We start from the raw sequence: 21,784 nt of genomic DNA on the forward strand, positions 1-21,784 counted from the left end.
AACTATAAATAAGAATAGTACTAATGAACAAGTAGCTTAACTATTACTAATTAATTTATATTTATCTCCTAATTATAAAAAATCGATTGTAATTAATTCCTGAGTAATCTTTCTGTATCTATCTATATTTACTAGCTTTGTAATTGTTATTTTTTAAGATTTACTTTTATGTGAAAAACAAATAAAAATATTATTTTTAATCGATTGTCATTATTAGGCTGCTTCAATATCTTCTATATTTATATCCTTTGTTAGCTTAATATTTAATAGTAATTGATAACATATTTTAATGGATAATATACAGTAATTAATAGTAATAAAACGATTCTTTTCCTAAATTTCCACTATAAAACATTGTAAAATAAATTAAACTTCAATCACCGCACTCAAAATCCTCAGAACCATCTGTAAATGCATAAGTAACATCATTAGGCGTCCAAACTTATTCTATTGTAGAGTCGCTTCCTATGTCTAAATCAAATAATTAAAGCTACTAGCAAGAAATCACAGGAATAAGAATTCCTCCAAAACTATCCTATATAAAGTTAAAATCAGTCATTTAACTAGATTTAATTAGCTACAATGATCGACTGTTCACCATCTGTTGTTTCAAGCGCTTCATTTTTCAAACGGAAAAGAGTACAATCAATAAAATTCTGTATATAGGATTTTCTATTGTGTTTAATTTTCAAATGTCAACTGTTTATTCTATATGAATTTATGTATAATTTTAGTTCGCTCCATTTTAAACTATAAATATACTATTATATCATTTAATTGAATTAATATAATTTTCACTCCAATCACTTCAAAAATTGAATGGCGTTCAACTTTTCAGCACAGCCAACCTCCGCATTTGCCCCACAACCCACTGCAAGAGGTAACACCATCCAGCTTAATACCGGAAATTCTACACTGGCGGCCTAACCTATTTCTCGCTCAATTCCCACATTCGGCGTGAAACCCTCAATGTCAAGTTTCGCTACCTAGAAAATAGACGCGCAGTTGGAGCCAAAATCATTATTTGATAACCTGCTGGTCCGCCTGGCGCCTTACAAACAACCTGCAAAAGAGCTCCTTAGAGAGCTCCAAATTCACGACTCGTTCGCGGAGCCGCAGCTACCTTCGCGTTTTAGCTCGTCGTTCCAGACGTAGCCAGCCCTGCACGCCATCCAGAAGTCTGATAAAGTGATGTTAAAGCTCAGCTCAGAGCATGGATCCGTGGAATTCATTGATCCCTTGACCGTTAAGGAGCTTCCCGACGATCTTGATACAATCATCATGATACAACCCGGTCAGGTGACCGTGAACGTCCCTAATGCCTGCATCTGCACTCTCAGCAACATCGCCGCGGAGGGTAGCAATACTACCGAACGGGCATCCTACATGGCACAGCTTTCAATATAAAACGGTGTTGAATTCGTCTAGTATTTTGATGAGAGCGGGTTGTGGGTGTTCAGGAAGTGATATTATGTAATATGTGTTTAAAATTCCAGTGGAACAGAATAATATAACTTATTATTATATATAAATTTATATATGTAAACACTGATATGGATAATATTTAAACATTTTTACAAGTATTCTTGTATGTGAACTTTAAATTAACGATTGATAACCATTTATAGTTTATTAAACGTCCCTTAGTCTAGTTGTAGAGACAAAATAGCCTGTTTTTAATGGTACATTTTTAACAGATTATGCATTTAAAATATGGCTTAATTCAACCTTTTATCACTGTAATCACTAAAGGCGGCAAATGATTAGTTGTTACCTGTTATTTTGTTTGAATTAAAAATATATGTTTTAGTCTACATTTTTCGTTGATAGTTCGCACAATATACTAATAATTATTATAAAATAATTACTTTTGCATGTAAAGTATTCCCGATCGAAAATCTTTATTATTAAATAATACTTTACGATTTATACCAATTAACATTAAAATTATTTATGTTATCTAATAAATTAAAAACATATATTTTTCGATAAACTTATTCTTCCTACAATAATTTATGATAATAAATTTTTTCTTCTCTAATTTTACTTAACTGATACCAATATATTAACATATATTATAGATTATTTTAGCAAGAAAAATCGACAGCTATTAACTTTTACAATATTTTATAAATCATATTTTCCCACATTACAAAATCTTTATACAAATCTATTAATATATACTCTGAATCCATATAATTATATCTTTATATTTTTACTGTAAAAGGAAGTAATTACTTCGCTATATTCTTCAATATTCATTATTATCAGTTTACTCTACTTCTGTAAAAATGTCGAGCTCGTGTACTGCTGAAGATTTAACAACCTGTGACGAAAAATTCTTCTGTCTTATCGCCGGTGAAGAAGCAGATAAGACCTATACTTGTACCGCCTGTGCTTCCCCATGCGAAAATTGCGAAACTGCTGCTACCACCTGCACAAGCTGCATCAATGGTTTCAAGGAACCAGTTAATAACGTATGCACAGAGTGCAAAGATGCATTTTTCCCTTCAGGTGAAACTCCTCCTACCACGTGCACCGCCTGCGACGCGAAATGCGCAACCTGCACAGGAGTTGAGGCCACCTCCTGTTAAACCTGCACAAACGGTAATTCGTTAACTGGAACTACCTGTTCCGCCTGTGTTTCAGGAGAAACCATGAAGTGCACCTGTGGCTCCGCTACTAACTGCTCGACTTGCGATTCCACTGATATGACAAAATGCGCCGTCTGCGCGAATGGCAATTTCATTTCTGAGAATGTCTGCACAGAGTGCGTAGCTGATCAGCCCACCTCTTGCGCGTGCGGTACCGCAGTTAACTGCGCAACCTGCGCCGATAACATGAAATCTTGCGCTAGCTGCAACGGTAACTATGACTTTTCTGCAGATACTCCTTGCTCGAAATGCAAGGCCAAGTTCTTCGAGAGCGAAACCGAAGGAACTAAAACCTGCGAAGCCTGCGACGCGAATTGCGAAAATTGTGAGATTTCTGCGACGGCCTGCACGAGCTGTCCCGTTGGTTCTGGGCTCAAAGAGAAAATATGCAAAAAGTGCTCTGCGAACTGCGTGGAATGTGGTGCGGACTCTGATGTCTGCACATAGTGCGATGATAGCTCAGCTCTAAGCGAAGGTGCGTGCATCAAAAACTGCACCAATGACACTGACTGCATCGCCAACCAAATCTGCGACACCACCTGCTAGGACTGCACCAGCAACTGCGCAACGTGCGAGGGGGCCGTCACAACCTGCAAAACCTGCCTCCCTGAATTCGGAATCAAAGACTTGACCACGTGCGTAGCTTGCACTGAAAACTGCGCAGCTTGCGCAATGGACTCAACGGTATGCACAGAATGCAAAAATGGCAATATCTTGAATACAAATGTTTGTACTGCCTGCACGGAAAACATGGAAACCCAGTGCAAATGCGGCGAGCTGATCAACTGCGCCACGTGCGATTCTGCCGATGCCAGCAAATGTAAGTCGTGCATTGCCAGTTACAAGGCTGGTACTGACGGTGCCTGCAATCTTTGCGCCGACGGCTACTTCATGGATGGTGAAAAATGCGGTAAATGCGGCGAAAAATGCTCCAAATGTGAGAAAGACGCCAACACGTGTACTGTATGTGCGGAAGCTTATGTAATGAGCATAAATCAGACCTGTGAAGCAAAATGCGGCTCCCTAAATGAGAACTAAGCCTGTGTTGATGGAAAGGCGGTTGATTGCGGTGCTGAAGGCCAAATTACTGGTTGCAAGTGCGGTGCCGCGATAAACTGCTTTGAGTGCGATAAGTCAACGCCATAAGCTTGTGGCAGCTGCCTTGTTGCGTACAATTTTGAGAATTCTGTTTGCAGTTCGTGCAAAGACCTAGTTAGTACGCCTATAGGCGAATTTTGTATACTTTTATAACCTGAAGCCGAAAAATCTAGCAACAAAATCTCTGGAGGTGCCATTGCAGGTATAGTCATCGCAGTTATTGTGGTAGTCGCTGCTATCGGTGGCGGTGTCTTCTGGTACATGAAAAAGTCCAAAGCTTCGTCTACCTCGAGCAGATCCGATGCTGCTATGCAATGATACAATTTAAAAATTCACTATTACTCACCCTTGAGTTCAGAGGTTGATCTTAAATTTGCGCAGTTTCAACGGATTAACGGTATTCTAGACCAGCTGAGTATTGCAGAACTGAACATAATTCCTAGTATGCTGTATCAAATTAAAGTGCAGATGGAAGTAAAAATTTTAGGAGGTGCAATATATCGAATGACAGATTAGTTATATTTTGCTCTTTTATTGATGGTTGATATTGATCAATTCATGGACAAAATAGTAAATTTAGTGATGGAACTGAGTTACTTGGTATTATATAAATTGCACAGCGGCAGTTAAGGCTGAAACTGCTTCGCTAACCGTAGGTCAATTTTAATAAATGATACGCTGCTACTAAATTATGAGCAAATATTCCATATAAATAAGAATAGATTTTTCTAAAATAACTACTATCCAATTTGATTAATAATTAAAGATTAAAATTTTAACTATAAAGCAACAGTTAAGTTTAATATGTATTAAATCCATTTTTCATATATATATATATATATATATATATATATATATATATATTATTTGTAAACTTACTGAATGTCAAAATACACAGTACAAATTATTAAAGCCTCTAAGGTATTTTACCATTACTATTTTGAGTAAGCTATATTTTAGAAGTCGAAACCAAATTTAAACAAGAATTTGCATAAGTAGTAAGTGACCCGTAGATAAAGTATGATTTCGTCATCTCCAATTTTACAAAAGGGAAGTCATGATTATGGTAGCAGCGCGTACATTAAAAGGATTTGAATGTTTTGAAACTGAAGTTGACAAGAGGCACACTTTTACTCTGTAGTATTTACTACTAGTATTATCTTATAAAATGTGGAACTGTTCGATTAACTACTTCAATTATGGTTACGCTCTCATTTTACCATTTATAATATAATAATTAATTGATCCTCGTCTATGTATTTATAAACCGGTTATAATAATTGTGTTGTTTATTTTTAATGAGTCTGCAGTATCTTAGTAATATTAATATTATACTTTATCTAGTACTTATATTAAACCATACTCTTGTTTAATTTACTTCCTATGTGTAACTATTGTTGAATTCCTTTCCTATTCTTAAACATGCTTAAGATCTGCTTTCTCAGTAACTATTACAATATATTTAACTTTATACTTCCCACCAGGACTTAAAAAATGAATTACAAATCGATGCAAGATCTTTTCTAAAATAATATGATGTATTACCCCTTCTTTCTTATATAACGTTATCTCTTGTTAAGCATTTGCTGTCTTCTAATACTTTAGCAATGTAAGGATCTTATTTATAAATAATACCTTTCTTATCGAATCCTACTGATACTTAATATTACACATCAGAATTATTAAGATGTTTTACTATTACATGTGTAACCCATAATTTGCTGAGCATTTCTTTTGTGTATAAAATTATTTAGTGTTCCTCCTCCTAGCGTTAGAATATATTAACTAAATTTTATACTCTACGCTCATGCAATACTTACTCCTATTATTTTTACTTTTTAAGAACGTCTAATTCCTCCAAAGTATTTATAATAATTCGCCATCTCCTTTCGAATAGCTTCATAATTGTTTTCCTCTAGGTATTTTTATTATTATTCTATACTGTCTTTATTAGGACTAAACTCTTTGCCATATTCAAGTAAGAAGTCCATAATAGTTGTTATAAAAGGCTGTCTTGTGGGTAACCTGTCAAGATTAAGTTAATTAGAAGTTTTACAACTTTTGAACAGTGTAATACAAACTTCTCATTATTTAAATTAACGCCATGATCGTTCGCTTAAATTCTAGCTAGTAATGTTTCGCTAACTGTGCCACTTTATTAAAAGATGGTCGTCAAATCATAATCTTTTATAAAATTAACAATGTAGCATTCCCGGATAGAAAAGCTAATAGTACTAGAAACCGTCTAATAAAGTTAAGTTTACTCTTATAAATTAATATAAATTATAGCTGATTTATAAAAGCAGTTACTAAGTATTCTTTCTAAGCGATTCTATGTTTCCTATTAGTTTAATGGATGGTAGGTTAAACCTGTTTCTGCTTGTACTTTCTTAGTAGTTATTTTGAATTTAGGAATTATTTTACCTTACACTCTTCCGGTTTGTGCATTAACTGAATGACAGATTGCAAAACAGTTCTACGTTTAATATAACACTTATTATTCTATACTCTTCGTGCAATTCTTCATATATATTTTTAATGAACATCTACAGAAATGAGTTTATAAATATAATTCTTCATAAATCAAATTAAATAGCTTGTTAAGTATCTAATATTATTAGTAGTATGCAATACGTACTAAAAGCAAAGACTTGTTAAAGTCATTTTCAAAATATACAATCCTTTTAGAGCCGTGTTGCTCCCGTAAAAGGCTTGAATGTTTTAAAAATAACTTTCCCAAGATTTATACCTTTAGTAAGTATTATATAATACTGCCAGTTCTATCCCATAGAATCAAAAGTAGAATTGGTCTCTCTTAAGTTTTGAAAAATAGTGATCAACTCTTAAACTTAAAAAAACATTACTCTCAGATTCGAATTGATCAGCCTATGGTTTAAAATAGAATTCATTTTAATCAGATAAGACCAAAAAAGTAAAAGCATAAATTTGCTATTTTAAAAACATTTTTTTTAGTCTAATAAAATGGAACACAACCACACAGCACTTGTATAATCAAACATTAAGGGTATTCTACAAAAGCTGCAGTAAGTTACATAACAATACGTCAAGAGGGAGTTATCTCTTTAAGAGTACTACCAAAAATAATAGTAATACAAGTTATATATTCATCATATTAAATTATTGAAAAATAAACTAGTTCAAATATCAAAGGATAATTTAAATGATTCTTAAACTAAACTATTAAAACAAGAAATTAATAAGATAAGGAAGATCTGATCGTAATAACAATCAGATAAAATTGATATAGATTAATACAAGAAATATTAAAAAGATTACAAGCATATATCTATTTTAAAAGATTAAATAAAGTAGAACAATAATTAAATATCACTCATACTAGAAAAATAAATTTCATCTGTATATAAAAACAAATAGATTAAATTATTAAGAACTAAAACAGAAAAGTATAATGAAATGATCAATAATCTAAACGATAGGGTTTAAGGAGTTGTCTCATAGAAAATAATTAGATAGTTGAATGACATAATTACTAAAATTAATTAGACTCAAATGCTTTGGTCAATGAATAAGTAATTGACTATGATTAATTTAATGTAGAAGATGTTACCTTTGCTGAAAGAATTAATGGAGAGTTCAACTTACTATAGATGATGCTTCCTCGTATTGAATCGATAGAATAATTTTTAAAGGAATTCGATAGGAATACTACATTCTAAATTTATACAGAACAACCTTTGATAGGTTAGTAGATAAATATGAGCGGATATGTGAACTCATTTATTTTTACAAAAATATAATTTATTGGTCAACATGGTAAGCTTATACCGTTTAGGTTACTATTTTAAAATTAAGAGACTAATATTTTAAAAGAAATCTTTACTGAAATAATAAGAAGCAGTATAAAGTATTTCGGTGTGTAAATAAATGAGAATGAGTTAGTATCATTTTCAAATATTGGAATTAAAAAGTTTAAGGACTTGACATCGATAAAATAGTTAATTAACTGTTTGAAACACTTGATACATTCTATAAGATGTTTAATGAATGGGATCCGACTTATGACTACGGATTTTAAATAGGCTTACTTCGCAAAATTTCAGGAAATGCATATGAAGAAGATAAATAAATAAAATATCTTTATAAAGGATCAATATTCTTTGTTAGAAATAATGATGAAAAATATTTATATGCAGCAATAATTTCAGCATTCATTAAAAAAAACAACTTATTGTTAATGGTAAATATACTTTAAAAATTAATAATTAAATATACATGATTCCTAAAAATGCATTCAGTCATGGAACATAACTGAGAAACGATTCAATAAATAATAAAAGTTAAAACTTATATTTATTTACTTAGTTATTATTTGGATTTATAAGCATTGTTGGAGATGATTTATCAGGGGAGGAAATAGTTTAAAGAGCAGAAAGCGTATTCGAATTAAATATACTAAGATTAACATTAGCAAATTAAAATGATATCTTACCATCTCGTACAGAAGATTTATTACTTGTTCAAAACAAAACAGCGAATTACAAAGGGCATTACAATGTAATTATGGAATATAAATAATACGTAAATACTATCAAACCACTCTACAAAGATTATAATTATTTTTATGAACATAGACTGTTTACATACCGTAAAAACAAATGTAAAAACTGTGTTCTAGTAGGAGCAGTTGTTCAAGAATATTATTGTTAGCTCTGTTGTTACAAACATGAATTGGATTAAAATAATATGAATCATTAATGCGAGAATTGCAATATTAAATTAAACCATGAACCTAATACTAAATGCTTAAAAAGATATAATGATATTTATTAATTATTTACGCCTTTTGTTAATTGTGGTAGAGTTCATAGTAGATCAAATAGATGTTATGCAAAATTATAACATGATGAGCTATACTTTAAAAAGGGGTTGCTTAAGAAAGATTAAAAGTCATACGTAGTTTGGGATATTGAAAGCTACTTTGAAAACGTTCCAGAAGAATTAATAGATAAAGCTTCAATGCAACACATACCGTTTTTAGTATCTTGGTATATAATGAAATATGATAGAGCGAAGAATTAATATACTTAACAAGACTTCTTTTATAAAAACAACCTTACATTTATACAAGATGGTAACTTTACTCTATCAAATGATTAATTCCTAATTAAAATTATTGATCATATCAAAATTGTAGCAATGAAATATAAAGTATACGATTTCTACTGTCACAATGCAGCTGCGTACGATAACTATTTATTACTATCTGAATTATCAAAGTACGGAGTTGAAAACTATAAAACTGATAGTATAATTAATAATATCAAACTACTTCAACTAAAATTGATAATATATATTTTAAAGATTCATTTAGAATCATTCCTATGCCACTGTCTAAATTAAATAAAGACTTAGATTTGAGACTTGTTGTAGGAAAATAACCTCAGTCATATACATATCTAATTAAAAATATGTCTGATTCATTTATTAATAGAGGAAGTATACTAATGGCTATAAAGCAACTTGTAGATTCAAACACCCTTTAGTTAAAACATTTCAATAACTTATCAAAAGATGAGTTTAATTAATATGTAATTGATTATGGTCATATTGACTATATTACTTAATACATAAACTACTGCATTCAATACTGTTTCGTTTTAGCTGTAGCAATAAGGAAGTAAATTGAAATCTCACTTCAGGAATAAAAAGTCAACATCATTAATTATTTAACAGCACCAGCAATGGCCATAAACTTATATACTCATAATTGTGTTTCATAATTGTAAAATGGATTCTAAGATTTAAAACATAATAAATCTAAATGTAAATACAAGCTGTCTCAATTAATTTAATAAGATATTTAATCAACAAATAAATTATTAGATACTGGTTTTAATTAAATATCAAATATTTTGTATAATTAATAATTCAAAGGATCAAGATACAACATTGATAGAGTGTTCACGACTGATAATAAGAAATATGGTCTTGAGTTAGATGGTACCTTTTATAATGGATTAAAAGAACTAAGTTGCAAAGATGAATACCATATATTATAACAATAAAGATTAGAAGCTTATAATAATAATAATTAATATTTAAATAGTAAGATGGAAGCCAACAGCTTTGAATAAATATTTCATGTAACTGACAAGCAGTGTATACAATTCGAAAAAGATAACAATATAAAGATAGAAGTACCTAAACGTTTTGACATAACCAACAGATCAATCTTGACTGAAGGAAGAGCATAGTGCTTTACAGATCACATGAAAATAAACAAGAAGAAATTTAAGATGTATGGAATTGATTTCACATCACTGCATCCATCTGCAATGGTATTTTGAAACTTGTCATTAAGAGATTTGGTTATTTAAACGCATTACGGGAACACTGTTTATGATTCAAAGATACACGATAAGTATAATATTAATTAAATCAAATTTAAAATAGATTATAAGTATATTGGTTAATTAAAGTTGTATGTTAAATAGATTCCAAGAATCATTAACGCTGAAACAAGACTGTAGTACTTCTTATAAGGATGTGATAAACATAAAAGATTGATCTAAATCAAATATTAAATGCTTCCTCCATAATTATTAAAATACCCATTTTTAGGAACTAATATTTGCGGTAAGTTACTATATCCACTTTCTAGTACATGTTCAGGATAGAAATGTTTAGATGCAAACAATCATACACGTTGCAACCACAATGAAGATGAAATAATACATAAAGGATTCTGGCATGAAACTGAATTGATAAATGCTTTATACGAAGGATATAAGTTCGGAGACATATACGAGACACATACTTACTAAATATCAAGTTTTAATGATAACGAATATTAAGGAGGAGATTTCATTAATTCATAGATGTTCAACTAGACACTGAACTCAGATGAAGATGATTATAAGGATGAAACTGTACTAAAACAATTAGCAAATGATTGTGACTTTGATTATATTTATAAAGATGGTATAGCATCAATCAAATAAAAAAGATGAATTTGAATATAGATAAATCAAACTAAATTAAGGAGTAAAAATTTTTTATAAGTTGTTATTAAATGCAACGTATGGTAAGATAGGTCAGAATGTTGTAAGACCAACTGAGTCATTTGCCAAAGGTGAATTCCTTTTCGGCATGCATGATGAAGAGTTACATAGGGATTATAAAATTGTATTTATTAGATAAGGTATGAGTAAGAATATTTATACATACGAAGAAGAATTATAATAGACATAAAGAACTTAAGCAAATGCATCCTTAGCAGGAACGACAACAGCAGTAGCAAGAACTATGCTTAACACATTAATAAGATATGTAAATGATGAACTAAAAGGAGTTGTTTTATATGCTGATACAGATTAAGTTTATTGTGTTTTGGATAGATCAAAGTTCCTAAACCTAACTTCAGTAACCTTCAAGAATACATACTCTTGCAAATGCGAATAGAAGCTTGGTCCAAATGAATGGGTTTGTATAGGAGCAAAGCCATATGCATACACAGACCGAGTTAGATATGCATATACATCAAATGGTATCACATTAGATAAAACAGGTATTATTGAAGCAGATGAAGGGAAGCTTGCTCATGTATTCGATATTTATAAATCAATATTATTTGATTAAATATAATTTAATGAGGATGATATTATTTAAATGAAAGACTCAAACACTGAGACAAAAGTGAAACAGGAGTTAAACTTTATAAGAAATAATAAAATATATAACATATATACTCATACAAGATATAAAGTAATTAGATAATAGTAATAAAAGAGGCTTTTGACTTTAGTTCAAGACCTGATTAAATATCAACATTGCCTTTTGGATATGATAAAGTATAAGCGTGATTCATGTAATCCATTTTGGATTCCGATTCACTTTAGCGAATTACTTTAGTCGCTCATTTTTTGTATTAATAAAACAGCATGGAAAGCAAAGCTTCCCGGACGCCTTCAGCGCTCATGGAGTACAATATCCAATCAGACGAAATTAAATTTTTGAAATTAAAAAAAATGAAATAATGAGTTACGGTTATGGTTATTTTGGACTGATGGGTTCAGCATGAACAGGAAAAACGTATTCAATGAATAAAATAAATTAAGCATATTAAGATTAAAGTAAACTATCAAAGTATAATTTAGATGATGCTCATTTAAATAATGGAGCTATAACTCATACGTTCTTCTGAAGTCCAACTATAGATTGTGATTAAACTTATTAAAAATCAAAAGGCAAAGACAATAGAATTAATATACCATTTGTTGATTTGAATGGAATAAATTCAAAATAAAAGCTATTAATGTTATGCTAAGAATTATAGAAAATGAAAACCATTACAAATCTATCACTGATAATACAAGAATAAATACTAACTACTTTAAAAGATAAAGAAATTAAAAAATGGAGATCAAAAATATTCTTTCAAGTTTTCAAAAACATACTTTCACAATTCGAGTGGGTAAAGCAATAGTAGTAAGAATGTTTAGTTTTATATAAAGACTGTTTAGGTGATGATGTGGATTAGTATATGTAGTTGCTGTATGAATAAATTGGATTGCGTTATAATAAATATTGGATACGAAGATAAAAATAGTTTTATTCTTAGATGACATGAGCGGGAGTTCAGTATTTCAAACTACAACTGAATCTAATTTCTATAAACTAATTATTTAAAGAATACATCTTGGGATTTGGGCGACCATTTAATGTTTACATTCTATTAAGATACTGTATGGATCTTTTAGATAGTTGTTTACAGCTTTCTTGTTAATGAAAGGTCTCAAGGAAGAACATCTAAAAGATATCTTTGAGGACATTAGAAGGATAAGAAGTTAAGAATTTAAATCAAAATAGTTTATTGAATTGTATAATAGAACCATTGGCTATTTTGGAAACGACTATTCGAAGAGAGGACAGTTCAAATATAGTTTTTTATATATAATTATTTAACCAGACCCAATGATCTTTATAAACTTTGATAAGCAAGTTAAGTGAGTATCTGTTAATTTTTATCTACATTTAAATGATAGTACCTTCATTTTTTTAACCAAAGAAATGGTAAAGTTCATAAATATAAAACTACTGATTGAAGAAAACAAAAGAGACGATCTCGCATTCATCGAAGTAATAGTAAACAATGAACCCATAAAAATAACTAAGGAAACTAGTACTAAGCAGAAATTTGAAAGTAATAAAGTATATAACAAAGTTGAATAAATAAGATTGCTTAATAAAGATAAACAAGTAATAGCTGTGTTACCTTAAGAACTTGCACAATAGAACTATTATCATACTCCTGATGTCCTTAGCACTAAGCAAGCCTATAGCAAGTATATAATAATTAACAAGATTGAAACATGTCATTTTGGTACATACTATAAACAAATCTAATATTTATTAGATGAAAAACAATTGAAAACTATTTAAGCTATTGAGCCAGCTTCAAGAGAACTATATTTCTGATCCAAAAGGATTTAAGCAAAAAAAAATAAAAACCAAATAACTATGGTCGCCTTTGGGCTTCCACTTCTTAAAGATCATAACGTATATTTTAAAGAAACCTTTTTTTAATAAACAAAAATGGATCGATAAGCAATAGTTAAAGATCAAGAAGCAAAACCAACTTACAAAGAAGCGATATAGGTTCTGTAAAAGTAAGATAGCTTAGAAGACTATTCAAAAGAGGTTATCAAGTATATTGAAGTACTTCCAAAAAGTTCTGATGTTGAACCTCCAGGTAAAGTAAACTTCAGCCAAGCTAATTATAATAACATGCAATCGTCATTATTGAAGTTTGAAGAGGATAGTTACAATGCTAAGTTTGGATACTATAATAAAATACTAATAGCAAGATACATTTCCTTAGAACTAACACACAGACTGTTGTATGATATGGTTGAATAAGTTGTAGCGTTGTCAGGGTATTGTTTTAAAGGCAAGAAATAGGATGACATTAGACTGTACAACACGATGATTATTTTAGATACAATTTTGTAAGAAAACTAATCAACTTCATCTAAACTATGTAAGATTTATTTATAAGAATTAATTAATAAACTTTTGAAAAACAATAAACGAAAAGATCTTATTAAGTTAGTTCAGAATCTATTTTAGATAGTAACTAAAATGTTTACGTGATGTGGAATCTGAAACTGTTTTTAAAACTTTTTTTTAAGTTTAAGAGTTGATCACTATTTTTCAAAACTTAAGAGAGACCAATTCTACTTTTGATTCTATGGGATAGAACTGGCAGTATTATATAATACTTACTAAAGGTATAAATCTTGGGAAAGTTATTTTTAAAACATTCAAGCCTTTTACGGGAGCAACACGGCTCTAAAAGGATTGTATATTTTGAAAATGACTTTAACAAGTCTTTGCTTTTAGTACGTATTGCATACTACTAATAATATTAGATACTTAACAAGCTATTTAATTTGATTTATGAAGAATTATATTTATAAACTCATTTCTGTAGATGTTCATTAAAAATATATATGAAGAATTGCACGAAGAGTATAGAATAATAAGTGTTATATTAAACGTAGAACTGTTTTGCAATCTGTCATTCAGTTAATGCACAAACCGGAAGAGTGTAAGGTAAAATAATTCCTAAATTCAAAATAACTACTAAGAAAGTACAAGCAGAAACAGGTTTAACCTACCATCCATTAAACTAATAGGAAACATAGAATCGCTTAGAAAGAATACTTAGTAACTGCTTTTATAAATCAGCTATAATTTATATTAATTTATAAGAGTAAACTTAACTTTATTAGACTGCTTCTAGTACTATTAGCTTTTCTATCCGGGAATGCTACATTGTTAATTTTATAAAATATTACGATTCGACGACCCTCTTTTACTAAAGTGGCACAGTTAGCGAAACATTACTAGCTAGAATTTAAGCGAACGATCATGGCGTTAACTTAAATAATGAGAAGTTTGTATTACACTGTTCAAAAGTTGTAAAACTTCTAATTAACTTAATCTTGACAGGTTACCCACAAGACAGCCTTTTATAACAACTATTATGGACTTCTTACTTGAATATGGCAAAGAGTTTAGTCCTAATAAAGACAGTATAGAATAATAATAAAAATACCTAGAGGAAAACAATTATGAAGCTATTCGAAAGGAGATGGCGAATTATTATAAATACTTTGGAGGAATTAGACGTTCTTAAAAAGTAAAAATAATAGGAGTAAGTATTGCATGAGCGTAGAGTATAAAATTTAGTTAATATATTATAAAGCTAGGAGGAGGAATACTAAATAATTTTATACACAAAAGAAATGCTCAGCAAATTATGGGTTACACATGTAATAGTAAAACATCATAAGAATTCTTATGTGTAATATTAAGTATCAGTAGGATTCGATAAGAAAGGTATTATTTATAAATAAGATCCTTACATTGCTAAAGTATTAGAAGACAGCAAATGCTTAACAAGAGATAACGTTATATAAGAAAGAAGGGGTAATACATCATATTATTTTAGAAAAGATCTTGCATCGATTTGTAATTCATTTTTTAAGTCCTGGTGGGAAGTATAAAGTTAAATATATTGTAATAGTTACTGAGAAAGCAGATCTTAAGCATGTTTAAGAATAGGAAAGGAATTCAACAATAGTTACACATAGGAAGTAAATTAAACAAGAGTATGGTTTAATATAAGTACTAGATAAAGTATAATATTAATATTACTAAGATACTGCAGACTCATTAAAAATAAACAACACAATTATTATAACCGGTTTATAAATACATAGACGAGGATCAATTAATTATTATATTATAAATGGTAAAATGAGAGCGTAACCATAATTGAAGTAGTTAATCGAACAGTTCCACATTTTATAAGATAATACTAGTAGTAAATACTACAGAGTAAAAGTGTGCCTCTTGTCAACTTCAGTTTCAAAACATTCAAATCCTTTTAATGTACGCGCTGCTACCATAATCATGACTTCCCTTTTGTAAAATTGGAGATGACGAAATCATACTTTATCTACGGGTCACTTACTACTGTAGTATATCTTTGTGAAAATTAATTAATTCATATTTACGTTTATGTTTTCCTATTATCCTATCGACGGGTTATCTGTATGAATTGTGAACGATTTATTTTTATCAAATTCAAGGATAAACTATTGTACTGCTTCAATGTGTAGTAACCTCATTTAGTTAATCATAAAATTGGCATTGATTCTTTCATCAAAATTAACGATAAGTATATTAAATGCATCATAATTTATTTATAACTATTTAATATTAACTGTCGATTACTATTATTTAATTTTGGTAATTATATTTTGTAATTATTTAATTCTGTCTTCGGAAATGGATCCTTAAACCCTATCATTCATATTTTTAATTATTTATTTAAATTACTCTATTTATGCTACTAGTAAATTAAATTATTTATCACGCCATTCTTTTGAAATAACATGTTAATTAAATTTATAATTATTGTTTAGTATTTTTAGATTTGCGTTATTTATTTCGTTTTATAAAATATTCATATGTTTGAATGATCTTTCGAATTCCTTGTATTTATCCAAATTAATATTATTGATGTGTTATTCTGTTTAAATCGATTTGATTTAGTTGATTTATTATTTTAATTTTTTAACTTGATAGATTGATAAATCATCTTTTGCTATTCTATTTATTTTTAATTCAGAATTTCAGGATGATAAAGTTATAATTTATATTGTTTTTACTTCATATTTGAAAAATGTTGGATCTAAAGAGTTATCTTTACTGCATTTATATTTTCTGTTAAGATCTTGTCGTAATTTAATCCCATTTTTTCATATATTAAACAAATATCTTTTTTGAATTCAATTTATTGGGGATTATATCCTTTCCATTTTTGGGGATAATTGAAATAAATTATGTGTATTTATATTCTATTTTTGGAATTTTTGTTTTTTTAAATTTTTATATTCTATTTTGATGATTTTATTTGGTAAAACTAATCTGGAATTCAACTGAAAAATCCTGCACCGGGGCGGCCCATCCATACCCTCGATATCTTTAGAAATTGGGGCGAGGAGCGGACCATTTGATTGAGCACTGGTTTTTTACTGATTTGATTTTTTTTGAAATTTTGATTTCTCAATACTGTAGAAATCTACGGGCGGAAGGGACTACTAACTATGGTTGTTCTTCCCCAATTTTACTTACCTGATGGCAATATATCATAGATTATTTTGCAAAAAAAATGACAGATATTAACTTTTATATTATCCTATAAATTATATTTTCCGCCATTATACAAGTTTTATACAAATTGATTAATATATATTCTGAATCCATATAATTATATATTTTTATTTATATTGTAAAAGAAACTAAATACTTTATTCTATGCTTCAGTATTCATTATTATCAGTTTACTCTACTTCTATAAAAATGTCGAACTCGTGTACTGCTGAAGATTTAACAACCTGTGACGCAAAATTCTTCTGTCTTGTCGCGGTTAGTGATGGTTCAGATACGACCTATACTTGTACTGCCTGCGCTTCCCCATGCGAAAATTGTGAAACTGCTGCTACCACCTGCACAAGCTGCATCAGTGGTTTCAAGGAGCCAGTTAATAACGTATGCACAGAGTGCAAAGATGCATTTTTCCCTTCAGGTGAAACTCCTCCTACCACTTGCACCGCCTGCGACGCGAAATGCGCAACCTGCACAGGAAGTGCGGACAGCGCCTGCTAAACCTGCACAAACGGTAATTCTTTAACTGCCACTACCTGTTCCGCCTGCGTTTCAGGAGAAACCATGAATTGCACCTGTGGCTCCGCTACTAACTGCTCGATGTGCGCAACTGATATGACAAAATGCGCCGTCTGCGCGAATGGCAATTTCATTTCTGATAATGTCTGCACGGCATGTTAAGATAATTAACTGATTGCTTGCGCGTGCGGTACCGCAGTCAACTGCGCAACCTGCGCTACTGATAACATGAAATCTTGCGCCACCTGCAACGGTAACTATGACTTTTCTGCAGATACTCCTTGCTCGAAATGCAAGGCCAAGTTCTTCGAGAGCGGTATAGAAGGAGCTAAAACCTGCGAAGCCTGCGACGCGAATTGCGAAAATTGTGAGATTTCTGCGACCGCCTGCACGAGCTGCCCAGCAGGTTCTGGGATCAAAGACTAAAAATGCGAAAAGTGCTCTGCGAACTGCGTGGAATGTGGTGCGGACTCTGATGTCTGCACATAGTGTGATAATAGCTCAGCTCTAAACGGAAACGCGTGCATCAAAAACTGCTCTACCAATGCCGACTGCAGCTCCAGCCAAATATGCGACACCACCTGCAAGGACTGCACCAGCAACTGCGCAACGTGCGAGGGGGCCGTCACAACCTGCAAAACCTGCCTCCCTGAATTCGGAATCAAAGACTTGAACACCTGCGTAGCTTGCACTGAAAACTGCGCAGCTTGCGCAATGGACTCAACGGTGTGCACAGAATGCAAAGATGGTCATATCTTGGGCGAAAACACCTGTACTACCTGCATTTCAGGAGATACCAGTAATTGCACCTGTGGCAGCGCTACTAACTGCTCTACTTGCAATTCTATTGATAAGACAAAATGCGGAGTATGCGCTAATGGTAATTTCATGGGTGAGAATATCTGCACGAGATGCTAAGATAATCAACCCACCCCTTGCGTATGTGGTACTGCAGTTAACTGCGCAACCTGCGCCGATGATATGGCATCCTGCGCTACCTGTAACGGTGAATATGATTTTCATACTGTTCCTCCTTGCTCAGAATGCAATACAGGGTATTTTAAGAACTCTGATACCCCAAAAACCTGCACAAAATGCGACGCGAAATGCGCAACCTGCACAGGAAGTGCGGACAGCGCCTGCTAAACCTGCACAAACGGTAATTCTTTAACTGCCACTACCTGTTCCGCCTGCGTTTCAGGAGAAACCATGAATTGCACCTGTGGCTCCGCTACTAACTGCTCGATGTGCGCAACTGATATGACAAAATGCGCCGTCTGCGCGAATGGCAATTTCATTTCTGATAATGTCTGCACGGCATGTTAAGATAATTAACTGATTGCTTGCGCGTGCGGTACCGCAGTCAACTGCGCAACCTGCGCTACTGATAACATGAAATCTTGCGCCACCTGCAACGGTAACTATGACTTTTCTGCAGATACTCCTTGCTCGAAATGCAAGGCCAAGTTCTTCGAGAGCGGTATAGAAGGAGCTAAAACCTGCGAAGCCTGCGACGCGAATTGCGAAAATTGTGAGATTTCTGCGACCGCCTGCACGAGCTGCCCAGCAGGTTCTGGGATCAAAGACTAAAAATGCGAAAAGTGCTCTGCGAACTGCGTGGAATGTGGTGCGGACTCTGATGTCTGCACATAGTGTGATAATAGCTCAGCTCTAAACGGAAACGCGTGCATCAAAAACTGCTCTACCAATGCCGACTGCAGCTCCAGCCAAATATGCGACACCACCTGCAAGGACTGCACCAGCAACTGCGCAACGTGCGAGGGGGCCGTCACAACCTGCAAAACCTGCCTCCCTGAATTCGGAATCAAAGACTTGAACACCTGCGTAGCTTGCACTGAAAACTGCGCAGCTTGCGCAATGGACTCAACGGTATGCACAGAATGCAAAAATGGCAATATCTTGAATACAAATGTTTGTACTGCCTGCACGGAAAACATGGAAACCCAGTGCAAATGCGGTGAGCTGGTCAACTGCGCCACGTGCGATTCTACCGATGCCAGCAAATGCGGGTCGTGCATTGCCGGTTACAAGGCTGGTACTGACGGTGCCTGCAATCTTTGCGCCGACGGCTACTTCATGGATGGTTAAAAATGCGTTAAATGCGGCGAAAAATGTTCCAAATGTGAGAAAGACGCCAACACGTGCACTGAGTGCACTACAACTTATGTAATGAGCATAAATCAGACCTGTGAAGCAAAATGCAACCCCTTAAATGAGAACTAAGCCTGTGTTGATGGAAAGGCGGTTGATTGCGGTGCTGAAGGCCAAATTACTGGTTGCAAGTGCGGTGCCGCGATAAACTGCTTTGAGTGCGATAAGTCAACGCCATAAGCTTGTGGCAGCTGCCTTGTTGCGTACAATTTTGAGAATTCTGTTTGCAGTTCGTGCAAAGACCTAGTTAGTACGCCTATAGGCGAATTTTGTATACTTTTATAACCTGAAGCCGAAAAATCTAGCAACAAAATCTCTGGAGGTGCCATTGCAGGTATAGTCATCGCAGTTATTGTGGTAGTCGCTGCTATCGGTGGCGGTGTCTTCTGGTACATGAAAAAGTCCAAAGCTTCGTCTACCTCGAGCAGATCCGATGCTGCTATGCAATGATACAATTTAAAAATTCACTATTACTCACCCTTGAGTTCAGAGGTTGATCTTAAATTTGCGCAGTTTCAACGGATTAACGGTATTCTAGACCAGCTGAGTATTGCAGAACTGAACATAATTCCTAGTATGCTGTATCAAATTAAAGTGCAGATGGAAGTAAAAATTTTAGGAGGTGCAATATATCGAATGACAGATTAGTTATATTCTGCTCTTTTATTGATGGTTGATATTGATCAATTCATGGACAAAATAGTAAATTTAGTGATGGAACTGAGTTACTTGGTATTGTATAAATTGCACAGCGGCAGTTAAGGCTGAAACTGCTTCGCTAACCGTAGGTCAATTTTAATAAATGATACGCTGCTACTAAATTATGAGCAAATATTCCATATAAATAAGAATAGATTTTTCTAAAATAACTACTATCCAATTTGATTAATAATTAACGATTAAAATTTTAACTATAAAGCAACAGTTAAGTTTAATATGTATTAACCCCATTTTTCATATATATATACATATTATTTGTAAACTTACTGAATGTCAAAATACACAGTACAAATTCTTAAAGCCTCTAAGGTATTTTACCATTACTATTTTGAGTAAGCTATATTTTAGAAGTCGAAACCAAATTTAAACAAGAATTTGCATAATAATTATAGTGTATAGTTGTTTTATGCAAAACCTTCATTTCACATCCGATTTGTAAAAAAAAGTATAAGTAATGATGTTGCAAGAACTAAGTAACATATTTATATATGTATTTTAAAATAACTTATACAATATAAATTAAAATACACAGCAATATTATTAATTACTGATTAGTAGACGTATAAACCCTAACAATTCACTTTTATAAATTTAAAGCGTATAGATAGCTTTGATATCTGAAATCTAAATCATTCTATTAAATCTAAATCTGCGAAAAAATCACAGCGAGTCAGATTAGAATAATATTATTTTAATTATTCGTCAATTATTTTAGATTTTTCATAGTAAAGTTCGTTCTGTATTTCACGTTAATATTCGTATTTTTTGTCAATTTTTTGCATAAAATGATCTAAAATTTAGTTATCATCGTGCTCTTTTAATCTCTAAGTTTTAATGGGACTCATAATGCTTCCTATAGGTTGTTTTAGAAGTTCCTTGTAAGTAATAGTTGACTTATGCTATTATCTAGATTTTGGAGAATTTTGCTTGATTTAATAGATATTTAGTGTCTTAATCTTCATACCCGTGTATTTTAAAATCGGTTATAAAACTATCTCTTTTAACATTTATTACAACTACAATATCTTAATATATATTTAACAATGTAACAGTTTGCTGTAAACTTTTTATTTAATTTACTTAGCAATATTATAGAAAATTAATAAGATTATTAAAGTATATAAAGTGACGAAAATAATTATTGAGAAAAGGTTAGATAAATAATAATAGCTTATCTAATTAATAAATATATATTACCCATTTTTATGAATAAAATTAACATATAATTTATGGTACTCATTTTTCTATATAATTGAATGAACTAATTTGAGTGGTACTTATTTTTATGGAAGATTTACAGTGTGTATCATATAAAATTAGGTAAGTAACTAACACGCGGTCAATAAATTATTAGCAAATTAAGCTTTGAGAGTAAAATTAAATTAGTAATCAGAGAATTC

General features: G+C 31.8%; 4 protein-coding genes across 4 annotated transcripts; 3 read left to right on the top strand and 1 right to left on the bottom strand. All coding sequences in view use genetic code 6, as the record gives it.

Moving 5' to 3' along the window:
* Nucleotides 1–373: 373 nt before the first annotated feature.
* Nucleotides 374–622, bottom strand: SS50377_21766 (uncharacterized protein; the record flags this gene model as incomplete). Its single annotated transcript, XM_067905661.1, has 1 exon — nucleotides 374–622. One exon carries the CDS (start codon nucleotides 620–622, stop codon nucleotides 374–376), a length of 249 nt encoding a protein of 82 aa, XP_067766978.1.
* A 197-nt stretch (nucleotides 623–819) lies between these two features.
* On the top strand, nucleotides 820–1,467 carry SS50377_21767 (uncharacterized protein; the record flags this gene model as incomplete). The annotated part of the gene is made up of 1 exon (XM_067905662.1): nucleotides 820–1,467. One exon carries the CDS (start codon nucleotides 820–822, stop codon nucleotides 1,465–1,467), a length of 648 nt encoding a protein of 215 aa, XP_067766979.1.
* Nucleotides 1,468–2,291: 824 nt separating this feature from the next.
* Nucleotides 2,292–4,070, top strand: SS50377_21768 (Cysteine-rich membrane protein 2; the record flags this gene model as incomplete). The annotated part of the gene is made up of 1 exon (XM_067905663.1): nucleotides 2,292–4,070. One exon carries the CDS (start codon nucleotides 2,292–2,294, stop codon nucleotides 4,068–4,070), a length of 1,779 nt encoding a protein of 592 aa, XP_067766980.1.
* Nucleotides 4,071–17,168: 13,098 nt separating this feature from the next.
* SS50377_21769 (Cysteine-rich membrane protein 2) lies at nucleotides 17,169–20,114 on the top strand (the record flags this gene model as incomplete). Its single annotated transcript, XM_067905664.1, has 1 exon — nucleotides 17,169–20,114. One exon carries the CDS (start codon nucleotides 17,169–17,171, stop codon nucleotides 20,112–20,114), a length of 2,946 nt encoding a protein of 981 aa, XP_067766981.1.
* Between the last annotated feature and the right edge of the window lie 1,670 nt (nucleotides 20,115–21,784).

Source organism: Spironucleus salmonicida, chromosome 2 (genome assembly GCF_000497125.1).
Source record: "Spironucleus salmonicida strain ATCC 50377 chromosome 2, whole genome shotgun sequence".
Classification (NCBI taxonomy): Eukaryota; Fornicata; order Diplomonadida; family Hexamitidae; genus Spironucleus; species Spironucleus salmonicida.